Source organism: Nerophis ophidion, linkage group LG04 (genome assembly GCF_033978795.1).
Source record: "Nerophis ophidion isolate RoL-2023_Sa linkage group LG04, RoL_Noph_v1.0, whole genome shotgun sequence".
Classification (NCBI taxonomy): Eukaryota; Metazoa; Chordata; class Actinopteri; order Syngnathiformes; family Syngnathidae; genus Nerophis; species Nerophis ophidion.
The window spans coordinates 78,603,222-78,616,581 of NC_084614.1; the positions used below are offsets into that span (position 1 = coordinate 78,603,222).

General features: G+C 41.9%; 1 protein-coding gene across 7 annotated transcripts in view; it reads right to left on the minus strand.

Annotated features, from left to right (window-relative positions):
• LOC133551926 (class I histocompatibility antigen, F10 alpha chain-like) overlaps positions 1–13,360 on the minus strand; it is a 30,747-nt gene that overhangs the window by 15,464 nt on the left and 1,923 nt on the right. Inside the window, exons 4-6 of one of the 7 annotated variants that reach the window (XR_009806584.1) lie at positions 10,817–11,125; positions 10,307–10,651; positions 9,516–9,973 (exon numbers count right to left, since the gene is read on the minus strand). The exons of 4 other annotated variants lie outside the window; for them this stretch is intronic. Coding sequence is in view for 1 of the 3 variants with exons in the window: in XM_061899133.1 (XP_061755117.1) it covers positions 10,485–10,651; positions 10,817–11,125 (476 nt within the window). In the remaining 2 variants the exon portion in view is untranslated. Of the gene's footprint in view, positions 1–9,515; positions 10,652–10,816; positions 11,126–13,360 lie in introns of those variants that run through there. 2 more of the 7 variants (XR_009806583.1, XM_061899133.1) reach the window with 2 other exon arrangements.

Here is a 13,360-nt window from a genome sequence, read left to right on the forward strand (position 1 = left end):
TAGGCTTCATAATGTGCCACACATTTTCAATGGGAGACAGGTCTGGACTACAGGCAGGCCAGTCCAGTACCCTCACTCTTTTACTACGAAGCCACACTGTTGTAACACGTGGCTTGGCATTGTATTGCTGAAATAAGCAGGGGCGTCCATGATAACGTTGCTTGGATGACAACATATGTTGCTCCAAAACCTGTATGTACCTTTCAGTATTAATAGTGCCTTCACAGATGTGCAAGTTACCCATGCCTTGGGCATCACAGATGCTGGCTTTTCAACTTTGCGCTTAGAACTATCCGCATGGTTCTTTTCCTCTTTGATCTGGAGGACACAACGTCCACAGTTTCCAAAAAACAATTTGAAATGTGGACTCGTCAAACCGCACAACTCTTTTACACTTTGCATCAGTCCATCTTGGATGAGCTCGGGTTTAGCGACGCTGGCAGAATTTCTGGGTGTTGTTGATAACTGGCTTTCGCTTTGAATAGTACAGTTTTAACTTGTACTTACAGATGTAGCAACCAACTGTAGTTACTGGCAGTGGTTTTCTGAAGTGTTCCTGAGCCCATGTGGTGATAACCTTTACACACTGATGCCACTTTTTGATGCAGTACCGCCTGAGGGATCGAAGGTCAAGGGGATTCAATGTTGGTTTTCAGCCTTGCTGCTTACGTGCAGGGATTGACCCAGATTCTCTGAACCTTTTGATTTTATTACGGACCGCAGATGGTGAAATCCCTAAATTCCTTGCAATAGCTAGTTGAGAGATGTTGTTTTTAAACTTTTGTTCATGAAGTGGTGACCCTCGCCCCATCCTTGTTTGTGAATGAACAAACGTTTCATGGAAGCTGCTTTTATACCCAGTCATGGCACCCACCTGTTCCCAATTAGCCCGTTCACCTGTGGGATGTTTCAAATAAGTGTTTGATGAGCATTCCTCAACTTTCTCAGTCTTTTTTGCCACTTGTGCCATTTTTTTCAAACATGTTGCAGGCAATTCCAAATGAGCTAGTGCTTCAAAAAATAAAGTTTTCCAGTTTGAATGTTTAGTATCATGTATTTGCAGTCTATTCAATTGAATATGGGTTGAAAAAGATTTGCAAATCATTGTTTTCTGTTTTTATTTACCATTTACACAACGTCCCAACTTCATTGATTTCGGGTTTTGTATATTGAAAAAAAGAACATTATTTAAAAAAATAATAAAGGCCACAAAAACGCATCGATCAAATTGGTTGTAATTAGCCCCTTAAGTCCTTTAGCAGCTATAAAATGATGTTGCTGAAAAGACGATGTCTGTAAAATGTGTGTCTGTGGAGCACAAGCACTGATCCTGCAGCCGTGTGTGGAACTGTCAGTGTGCCCAGTTACTAAAGAAAAACTAAATAGTGCTGGCACGACAGCGGTGAGTGTTGATAAATCATATTGGGCGTGATAAATAATTATATTCACATTTCCTCCCAGTATTGTGGGAGTTTTAATGATCAGCATATATTTTGCATGTTAATGAAGACAGAGACCCAAAATGTATTGCACGCCTTATTCTGCTCACTTAAGAGACACAATCCACTTTGCACAGGTTTAGTAGATCAGCTCTGCGTGTGCTATCGGGTTTGCACGTGTTTTAGTACACGCAAACCTTTAATAAATCAGGCCCTATGAGTCCAACTCCATCCTGGAGACGAGGATTGCACTTTGTCAGGCCTCTACCTTCACACCTGTGCAACTTGGGTGTGCCACCTGAAGACTAAGCACAAAATAACCACAAGAAGGTGCCAATCTCTCAGGAGGGGAAGTAAGAAAATAAAAGTGAACTCAACTCAATAAAGTATCCTTGATCCACATTTTTCCCACCATCACTACATTTATCTTAACTTGATGGCCTAATTCTTAAACTGAATGTTCACCTTTAGTAGGACTTCACACACAATAGTCAATATTTACACCACTGAAAAGTACAATCCACTTATGAGCAAAACAAAAACATTCTTCTCAAACTAGTTTATCAACAAGTCAGCTGCGTCATGCCTCAAAGTTTCCGCCTCCTCCACTTATTCACACACAGAGAAACTTAACAGCACTGCCTACACTCTAGACCAGGGGTCTCAAACTCAATTTACCAGGGGGCCACTGGATGCAGAGTCTGAGTGAGGCTGGGCCGCAAGAAAAGATGTATTTATTTATTTTTTTTGCATACTCCTCAGCATGTCTAGTTGTATAATGACGTTTCAAATTGTATCCCTTGTGCAACTTTCTGGGTGCAAATAAGACACGTCGGGGTGCCCCTGTGCTCAACAAAGAAATATCGCATCTCCCACTTTTCCTGGAATTGTCTTTGCTCATCACTAACCCTTCTCTTCACTGCAGGCTTTGAAAAAGACATGTTTGGGGTTGTGGAATATATTTGTATTTAGCCCACGCACGGAGAATAATGTTGTTTCCGCAATGTGCGTCGCTCCGCTTTTCCTCCCTACAGCAACACGGCGGTCGGCGGATAATAGCCGGGAAAGTACCGGGATAGCGAGCGCAAAAAAGTGACGGCTCCCGGAGTGTTTATATGTAGTGTTCATCGTGTGAGGCAATGCAAACTAAACAAGAAAAAAAAAAAGCAAATAACGGTTTGAATCGGTCCAGGTTATCGGGGACTGTTATTACTGACGGACAGGTGTCGCGGTGTGACTGCAGCCAGGCACGTAAGTGAACCCCCGTCTCCATGGCAACGTCTCTGTCGCTTTCACTCATTTGCCGCTTTTCCACCAACGCAGGGTAGGCAACCCAGAACGTTGAAAGAGCCATTTTGGACCCGAATAACACAACGCTGTCAAGCGCCGTTCATATAAAACTTGCGGGCCGCACTAACATTAAAGGCCTACTGAAATGAGATTTTCTTATTTAAACGGGGATAGCAGGTCCATTCTATGTGTCATACTTGATCATTTCCAGATATTGCCATATTTTTGCGGAAAGGATTTAGTAGAGAACATCGACGATAAAGTTAGCAACTTTTGGTGCTGATAAAAAAGCCTTGCCTGTACCGGAAGTAGCAGACGATGTGCGCGTGACGTCACGGGTTGTGGAGCTCCTCACATCTGAACATTGTATACAATCATGGCCACCAGCAGCGAGAGCGATTCGGACCGAGAAAGCGACGATTTCCCCATTAATTTGAGCGAGGATGAAAGATTTGTGGATGAGGAAAGTGAGAGTGAAGGACTAGAAAGAAAAAAAAAGACTACAGTGGGAGCGATTCAGATATTATTAGACAAATTTACTAGGATAATTCAGGAAATTCCCTTATCTGCTTATTGTGTTACTAGTGTTAAAGTGAGATTACATGGTCGTAACTGTACAACCTGAAGGTCGGCCCCGCACCAGTCGACGGATGGTGGCGATGCCCATCTCTGCCCTTCACAAGGGACCCTCTTGGAAACACGATCTTTCAAAGTGACCGCTGCATAATACACTGTACTTTGTGTGTGTGGTCCAATCCAGCCGTGTTTGCTTGACCGCTCTGTTCCATAGTAAAGCTTCAACGTCATCTTTCGGGAATGTAAACAATGAAACACCGGCTGTTTTTGTGTTGCTAAAGGCGGCCGCAATACACCGCTTCCCACCTACAGCTTTCTTCTTTGATGTCTCCATTATTTATTGAACAAATAGCAAAAGATTCAGCAACACAGGTGTCCAGAATACTGTGGAATTATGCGATGAAAACAGACGACTTATAGCTGTGAACGGTGCTGGAACAAAATGTCTGCCGTCCACAGCCTCGATTAAATCATTGAGGACCTTAAGAGCAGCTGTAATAGTGCTATGCTCTTTTCTAAAACCCGATTGAAATGGGGATAAAATATTGTTTGATTCTAAAAAATTCATTTAGCTGGTTACTGATGATTTTCTCAAACAATTTTGCTAAAATGCATAATTTAGAAATTGGTCTGTAATTATTTATATTTGTGGGTTCACCCCCTTTTAGCAGGGGAAGAACAAAGGCTGATTTCCAGATTTTTGGAATGCTTTTACTTGTTAGACTGAGGTTAAAAATATGCGAGAGAGGCTCAGCAATAAAATCAGCAGCCACTTTTAAGAAAAAGGGTTCAATTTGGTCCGGTCCTGCTGCTTTAGTTGTGTCCAGGCTCTTTAGTGCATTGTATACCTCAGATACTGATACAGGTGTGAAGTCACAAGTGCAGGTGCTGCGTCTAATTACAGCCTGTGGTGTATTTGGGATATTAACATTAGTTAAACCAACATTTGACGATTGAGGATTCAACGACTCAAACAAAAATCCGGCAGAAACTAAATACTCATTAAAACAATTTGATATAGTTGTCTTATCAGACAAAGTACCAGATTGAGTAATCAAAGGACATGGAAAGTCATTTGTTTTCACATGATTTAAAGAAGCTTTTATGGTTTGCCAAAACTTTTTGGGGTCATTGATATGTTTTTTGCATTCATGCAGGTAAAAATCAGACTTGGCTCTCTTAACAAGCGAAGTACATTTATTTCTAAGCTGGCGAAAGCTAAGCCAGTCAACCTCTGTCTTTGTTTTTCGAGCCCTGGCCCAAGCAACATCTCTCTCTTTGAGAAGGTTTCCAATTGCAGCGGTAAACCAGGGATTATTTCCACCAGGGGCGTCACTAGACCTAATACTGTACTGGGGCACACCTGGGGCACAAATAATCCATGTGAGCGTGCAAAGCGCGCAAGCAAAACCATTTTTAGCACTTATTTATCATAAAAAATACATAAATAGTGCTTTAAACTATGAAATCATATCAGATTATGTTGTATGGATCTTTGATGAACCACCTGAAATTAACTCATGCATTTGACCTACTTGTGCACTTTTTTACTCCAGACTTCTAAACTGCTACTGGTAAAAGCAAAAAGGAAGAGCAATGAATCTTTTTGAAATATTTATTGCAGTAATCATCTGCAAATTTAACATCTACAAAAGTAAAACAAAAATAAAGCACCCCTACATCTCTGGGTTCTTTTATATTATTTAATTTCCATTTATGGCAATGTGGCTAATCCTATTTCAGATACACACAACTATAAAATATACACAAAACAATAAAGCCACAGTAGTAGAATAAATGAACAACTGTTGTGTGTCTGTTCAGGGAATCATTTTCTGAGAAGTAAACTGTAACGTCTCCTTTTCATTTTTGCAAAGTGGTCAATCACTCTGGACAGACATGGAAATATTACAGTAACTGTTATACAGTTGACCAGTGGTTCCCAACTGCTGGCTCCTGACATAAAAGTGGATTGTGTGTCATTTTCAGTCAGATGTGTGCATGAAAAAAAAAAAAAGTTTAGGGAGAAAAAATCAAATTGTGGCAACAAAACCAGATTATTTTAGCCATTTTTCTAGTGACTATTAGTGAGTATTTTAGCAAAAGGCAAACCGACTAACAAGTTGGAGGAGGACTCAGGACAGACATGGAAATATATTTGAAAAAAATCTAAATGGGGCAACAAAACCCGATATTTTCAGCCATCTTTCTGAAAACAAATACAGAAATGTTACTATTTTTTCTGGAAACAAAACCAGATGCTTTAGCTGTAGCCATTTTTCTGGTGACAAAACAAGATTATTTTAGTTAAAGTCACACCGATTAACAAGACAAGTCTACTGTGCTAATTTTCTGTGAAATAAACTTGAATGATTTAAAAATTTGGCTCACGACTTGATATGGAAAAATGTTTTTCTTCCTGAAGATAAACCATTTGAGAAGCACTCAACTCACACATGCTGACTCCAAATCATCATTGATGCAGAAGCAGCAGACAATAACCAACATGATGTTTCATGTTGATTGGAAATTGCCCCGACAGCTCGTACAGCAAATGAATATGTTTGTCTTGATACAAGGAATAACGTTAGCTAACTTAGCATCAACTCAAGACAATGATGTTGCCTAGCTAGCTAGGACTTCACTTACATCTCTCATTCCTTGCTGCTTCTTCCCTGCTGCGGGCCAATAACTTTCTTAAATCCATCTAGGAGTTAGAGTTTGAGTCAAATAAAAATAAAAATAATGTAATTAACAAATTGTTGTTGGCTAACGTCACCTACCTCACATAGTGATTCGAATCCCCCCCCCCCCCCCCTCTCTCTCTCTCTCAACCGAAGTCTCGATCCACACGTGAATAAATTACCATATTAAGTAGCCATGTGCTCACTGTTTCGTGGAGTGAATACAGTAGCAATCAATTACCATACTAAGTAGTATGTGCGCTGTTGTCTATGTTATGTAGACTAAAAACTCTGAAGCGTTTTTTTTTTTATTGGTGACATTTTTACTGGGGCACTGCAGATCAACAGTGGGGCACGCGCCCCAGTGAAATATGTCTGGCGACGCCCCTGATTTTGACCTTTAACTCTAAATTTTCGAAAGGGAGCATGTTTATTGACTATACGTTGAAATTTGTTATAAAAGTATTTCAACTCTATCTCAATATCATCAATTAAAGCAACTCTGTTCCACTCAAAGGCAGCTAAGTCGTTTATAAAAGCTGGGAGGCAAAAAATGTTAATATCTCTTTTGCATGTAATAATGGGTTTTGATTTTGGTAGCTTGCAGTTTCCTACAGCTGCAATTGTACAATGATCACTCAAGTCATTGACAAACACCCCAGTACCAGTGTACTTATGGGGAGCATTGGTTAGAATTAGATCAAGTAAAGATGATTTTGAGGGGTTTTTAGTATTGGGTCGAGGTGGGGAAGTGAATAATTGAGTTAAATTTAGTGTGTTGCATACAGCTTTAAGGTTATCAGAAGAGGAAGTCAACCAGTCAAAATTTAAATCACCAACCAAGAGAAGTTCACTAGTCCACTCATAAAGGATTCAAGAGAGGCAAGGGCTTCAGTGGAGGCATAGGGAGGTCTATAACACCCTACAATTGCGAGAGTTTGGCCATGCGAGAATTCAAGCTGCAGGGCAAGGAGTTCAAATGGTTTAGTGATTGACAGTGATGATAATAAAGTAACATTAAATCTGTTTTTTATATACATAGCCACCCCTCCACCTTTTCGAGGACGATCGCATCGGAAGACATTGTATCCATTTATAGCAATGTCCTTGTCAGAGACTGCTTTACTTAGCCAGGTTTCTGATAAAATAAATATATCTGCATTGGTTGTTTGAATCCAAATTTTGACTAAGTCTAATTTTGGCAGTAGGCTTCTAATATTTGAATGAATTAAACCAAGACCTGACCTAGCTCTAAGTTCATCAGGAGTACTGATGTTGTATAAAGCTGGGCCTGGATTTGGTTGCACATTGCCTGATAGCAGAAGTAAGAGCAATATAAAGATTTTCCGTTTCATATGGCAAGGTGACCTCATGACAACATTATTTGGCTTCACAATATCAAAATGAGTAATATCAGAAGGAGAAAACCATCTGTTTAGCACAGAAATACACCATAACTGAAGCTGGTTAGAATTATTTAGCACTGACCCACATGTGGATATCAATAACCTTTGTGTAAATGCTGTAGTTTCAAAGGACCAGGTGATTGTTATTGCGTTTGGTAGAGTTAAAGGTTGGTGGAGCACCTGGTCAGGTACCCCACTACAATTGCAGAAAACAAGTCCAGGAAAAAGCATTAATATTAAATAGAGAGCTTTTGTCAAAGTCATTGTTAAATTGTTTTACTACCTACCCAGGTCCAATAATCAAAGTTCAGATGTCCAAGCTACAAGAGTTGGAAGACCAAGCTAAGGCTAGCAGAGGCCCAGCTTTAGTCAGTCTGAGGCTAAGATGGATCCAGGCCGTGGAAGACGGAAGGCCAAGATAAAGCCAGTCGACTCAGACTGTAGGTAGTGGAAGGCCAAGCTGAGACTAGTATAGATCCAGACTGTGGCAGATGGAAGGCCAAAATTTCAGCTAGCAAAACATCTCCCGGCTTCAGCAGGTCAGAGGCCTCCAGGTTTCCAAATCCAACAAAAGCAGTCAGAAATACCACTTTTTGGAAGTAAGCCTTCATTCATCAATTGTTACGCTTAAAACTAGTGCAATTTACTTAAATTGGCTAAAAAAAGAGACTAAAACACATAGAAATTCAGACCACTTTGACAAGCAGACAAACAAAAGACAGTCCTGTCGGCCATCTTGGATTGGACATTCAACATTAACCCAATTTGGAAATCGGTCTGTAGTTATTTATATTTGTGGATTCACCTACTTTTGACGGGGGGAAGAAGAAAGGCATGAAAAAGAAAAAGGCAATTAGAAATATTATACATTATGTCCCATATAAGCTCATACACGACACATTCTACAGATAGTGTATAAAAAAACTAAATAGTGGAATAAAAGAGGTGAAATCATGTTAAATGGAACAAAGAAAAGTTGCATTGTTGAGTCTAATAAAGCTGCCATGCAGGTTGTTTTCTCTTTAAAGCTGTCATTGCTCAAAAATAATAATGAATCAAACTCAATGTTGTTACAAATTATTTAAACTAGTCATGGCTCCAATTACGTCACTTCCAAAATTTGACTTCAAAATATTTTTATAGGATATTTTGTGTTTATCCTACAAAAAAAAGGGTGTTTGAGTAATAGGGCAAAAAAAAAAAAAACAGAAATGAAGAAGCTGTCACGTACTTGCATGGCTGCTCTAGTTGTGACCCCAAGATGCAGGAGACAGGAGGACGACGTGCGGGTGAGAGTCTTTTAATTCCCACAGGGAGCACAAGGAGGTGCAGCAGGGAAGTGCACAGAAGCATAAGCAGCATACAGAAAAACCAAAGAAACGTTTCACAAAACAATCCTTGAGCCCTGACTGGAGGGCGAGGCAGGCATAAATAGAAGCCAGTTGATTAAAGTAAAAGTACCAATGATTGTCACACACACACTAGGTGTGGTGAGATTTTCCTCTGCATTTGACCCATCACCCTCACCCCATGACCAGGTGTGGCCAGGCTGCCAATCAGCGACAGGTGAGGAGGGAAAAGGGCTCAGGGAGACAAACAGGAAGTGGGACCAAAATAAGAGCGCCGACTAGGAGATAAACACAAACGCAAACAGACCGCGTGACACCTGACGTGACAGGTCGTCACAGAAACGAGGGATGGATCTGAAATTTATCGAGGGACTTAAGTGTTGAAAGTAAAAAAAAATGTTTGACTTATTTTTATGAGTGGGGCCCGTTTGGATCCTAATAATTTCAGTGGGACAAGTTTTAATTGTCATTGCTAAAAAAAAATAATGAATTAAAATCGATGATGTTATGAATTATTGACATATTTAAGATTGCAATTACGTCGAGTGAAAATTATTAATTTTGTGCTTTTGCCATAACAAAACAAGGTTTTGACAAAAATGGCGTAAAACATGAAAAAAAAAAAAGACTGATAAGGACGGATAAACCTGAAATTGATTTAGTGATTTAAGTGTTGAATGAAAAAATACAAACATAAATAAAAATGAACGACTTCTACCATTTTTATGACTGAGACTCTTCCTGGTCCCCAAGAAAGCAGTGCGAGGCGAGTGGAGAAAAAACGGATTTATTGACAGAGATGTGACACAATGTGATATTGATCATAAGCAGCGGCCATTGAAAGAAAAGAAGAAATCCTCGTCATGACGTCAAGGCCATGAAACGTGCGATTTTACAGCCACCAGCGTTTGATCTTGAAAGTCTTTTAACGGCCAAAGAAGAATACATGGAATAGCGTGAGGAGCAGTCGGACGAAGAACAAAGCACATCTCCATCTCATCTCCGAGTGTGATGACGTCCCTCAGCGATGGAGACATCTCCCTGTGTTCCAGTGCACAAAGCATCCTGGAGGAAGAAGACCACTCAGCACATTCCCGACAGAAGCAGGTGAATCCAAGTTGAACATCATCTTCACACAAGAACATTTGGAGGTGCAGACAGTCCATGTGAGCTTACTCAGCCTTCATCCGCCTGCACGTTCTCGTCGAGCTCCACGCCGCCGTGGCGAGCTGCGGGACAAACGCAAACGGTGAAGGAAGAACATCCAGAAGGTGCCTCGTCACTCACATCAGATCTTTGAGGTGTGACTTGGAAACATGACGAGTCAGCACACTTGATGTCTCATTTGGCTGATCCTCATCATGAGGACTCCTGTCAAAAGTGAGATATGCCAGACTTTGTATTGCGTGTGCTCACAGGAGGGACTTTTATTGTGAAGGAGTCAGCTCCAGTTGGGCTTTTCCGGCTAAACTTGTAACAAAGGTCCACATCAGACCTCCATGTGAGTGACGCTTCACCACGGCTTTGTTTCTTGCGGCTCAAAGAAAAGATGTTTTACTTACCAGCTGGATCGTACTGGGCTGAAATGAAAGAGAAACAAGGTGAAGTGGACTTTTCCCCTCACGTCACGCCGTGTTTCTACGTGAGAGTGTGCGCTCTGTCTCTGTGGATCTTTGAGTGTTTGGCTGGAAGGCAACTAAAAGATGGCCGCACCTTTGCAGCCCGGATGAAAGCATCAACTCACGGCCTGGACCGAGTGCACCGAGAAGAAGAAGACAGAGGACATTGGCGTCCCTCACCTTGTCTGTTTCTGTGACGCCTGACCATGACCATGATGATGATGATGATGATGATGGCCGCCACAGCGAGGACCGCCGCCGTGGCAGCGAGGGCGACGCTCAAGTTGTCTGTGGAGAGCAAAAAAGCACAAGTGGAGTGACAAAGCATGAAGAGGAAACCTTCATGACTACTTTGCATGCAGACGTCAAGCGTTGTCATGGTGACATGGATCAATAATGGTGACAGGTGGACTTGTGATGGGAAACATCTCCAACTAAATGTGTCTTTCTCACCTTCATGGCTTGCGTTGCTCAGGATGCTTCTTCTCTCCAGCTTGGTGACCAAGTCCTCCTTGACGCCTGACAGCTGAAACACACATTCGTACTTGCCCTCCACGTCGGCCGTCACCTCCACTTTCAGCGCCACCGACATCTGGAAGGTTCCGTCGTGGTTGGGGAGTATCTCTCCGTGCTCCACGTCCTCGAAGATCTGCTCGCCGTCTTTCCTCCAAAACAGGTCGGCACCGTCGGGGTAGAAACCTGTCGCCATGCAGCTGACCGGAGAGGACGGCGTCTTCTGGAGCAGGAACACCTCTGGAAGCTCTGCACAGGAAGTGATGTCACGTGTGAACACAGGACAACGTGGGGAGAAGGTGTGGATGGAGAGAAGGTGTGGACGGAGGTAAAGATGGAGAGAAGGTGTGGACGGAGGTAAAAATGGAGAGAAGGTGTGGATGGAAAGAAGGTGGGGATGGAGGTAAAGATGGAGAAAAGGTGTGGATGGAGGTAAAGATGGAGAGAAAAGAAGAGAATGGAAGTAAAGATGGAGAGAAGGTAGGGATTAAAGTAAAGATGGAGAGAATGTAATAACGGAGGTAAAGATGGAGTGAAGGTGTCAATGGAGGTAAAGATGGAGAAAATGGAGGTACAGAGAGAAGGTGTGGATGAAGGTAAAGATGGAGAGAAGGTGTGGATGAAGGTAAAGATGGAGAGAAGGTGAGAACAGAAGTAAAGATGGAGAGAAGATGAGGATGGAAGTAAAGATAGAGAGAAGGGGAGAACAGAGGTAGAGATGGAGGGGAAAGGAGAGAACGGAGGTAGAGATGGAGATGAGGTGTGGATGGAGGTAAAGATGGAGAGAAGTTGAGAATGAGGTAAAGATGGAGAGAAAGAAAGAATGAGGTAAAGATGGAGAGAAGGAGAGAATGAGATAAAGATGGAGAGAAGGTGTAGATGGAGGTAAAGATGGAGAGAATGTGGGGATGGAGGTAAAGATCGAGAGAATGTGGGGATGGAAAGAAGGTGTGGATGGAGGTAAAGATGGAGAGACGGTGTGGATGGAGGTAAAGATGGACAGAAATTGTAGATTAAAGTAAAGATGGAGATAAGGTAATAACGGAGGTAAATATGGAGAGAATGTGTGGACGGAGGTTAAAATGGAGAGAAGGTGTGTATGGAGACAAAGATGGAGTGAAGGTGTGATTGGAGGTAAAGATGGAGAGAAGGTGTGGATGGAGACAAAGATGGAGTGAAGGTGTGGATGGAGGTAAAGATGGACAGAAAGTGTAGATTAAAGTAAATATGGAAGAAAAGGTAATAATGGAGGTAAAGATGGAGTGAGAGAGTGGATGGAGGTAAAGATGGAAAGAAAGTCTAGATTGAGGTAAAGCTGGAGAGAAGGTGAGAACGGAGGTAAAGCTGGAGAGAAGGTGAGGAAGGAGGTAAAGATGGAGAGAATGGGGGTACAAATAGAGAGAAGGTGTGGACGGAGGTAAAGATGGACAAAAGGTGTGAACGGAGGTAAAGATGGAGAGAAGGTGTGAACAGAGGTAAAGATGGAGGGAGAGAGTGGATGGAGGTAAAGATGGAGAGAAGGGGAGAATGGAAGTAAAGATGGAGAGAAGGTGAGAATGGAAGTAAAGATGGAGAGAATGAGGTAAAGATGGAGAGAAGGTAATAACGGAGGTATATATGGAGAGAACTTGTGGACGGAGGTTAAAATGGAGTGAGAGAGTGGATGGAGGTAAAGATGGACAGAAAATGAGAACAGAGGTAGAGATGGAAAGAAGGCGAGAACAGAGGTAAAGATGGAGAGAAAGGGAGAACGCAGGTAAAGATGAAGAGAAGGTGAGAATGGAGGTAAAGTTGGATAGAAGGAGAGGATGGAGAGAAGGAGAGAATGATATAAAGATGGAGAGAAGGAGAGAATGGAGGTAAAGATGGAGAGAAGGAGAGAATGATGTAAAGATGGAGAGAACATGTGGATGGAGGTAAATATGGAGAGAATGGCGGTACAAATAGAGAGAAGGGGAGAATGGAGGTATAGATGGAGAGAAGGGGAGAAAAGAGGTAAAGATGGAGAAAAGGTGAGAACAGAGGTAAAGATGGAGAGAAGGTTAGAGTGGAGGTAAAGATGGAGAAAAGGTGAGGATGGAAGTAAAGATGGAAAGAAGAAGAGAATGAGATAAAGATGGAGAGAAGGTTAGAGTGGAGATAAAGATGGAGAGAAGGTGTAGATGGAGGAAAAGAAGGAGAAAAGGTGTGGATGGAGGTAAAGATGGAGAGAACGTGTGGATGGAGGTAAAGATGGAGAGAAAGGGAGAACGGAGGTAAAGATGAAGAGAAGGTGAGAATGGAGGTCAAGTTGGATAGGTGAGGATGGAGGGATGGAGAGAATAAGGTAAAGATGGCGAGAAGGAGAGAATGGAGGTAAAGATCAAGAGAAGGATATAAAGATGGAGAGAATGGAGGTAAAGATGGAGAGGTGAGAACGCAGTTTAAGATGGAGAGAACGTGTGGATGGAGGTAAAGATGGAGAGAAGGTTAGAGTGGAGGTAA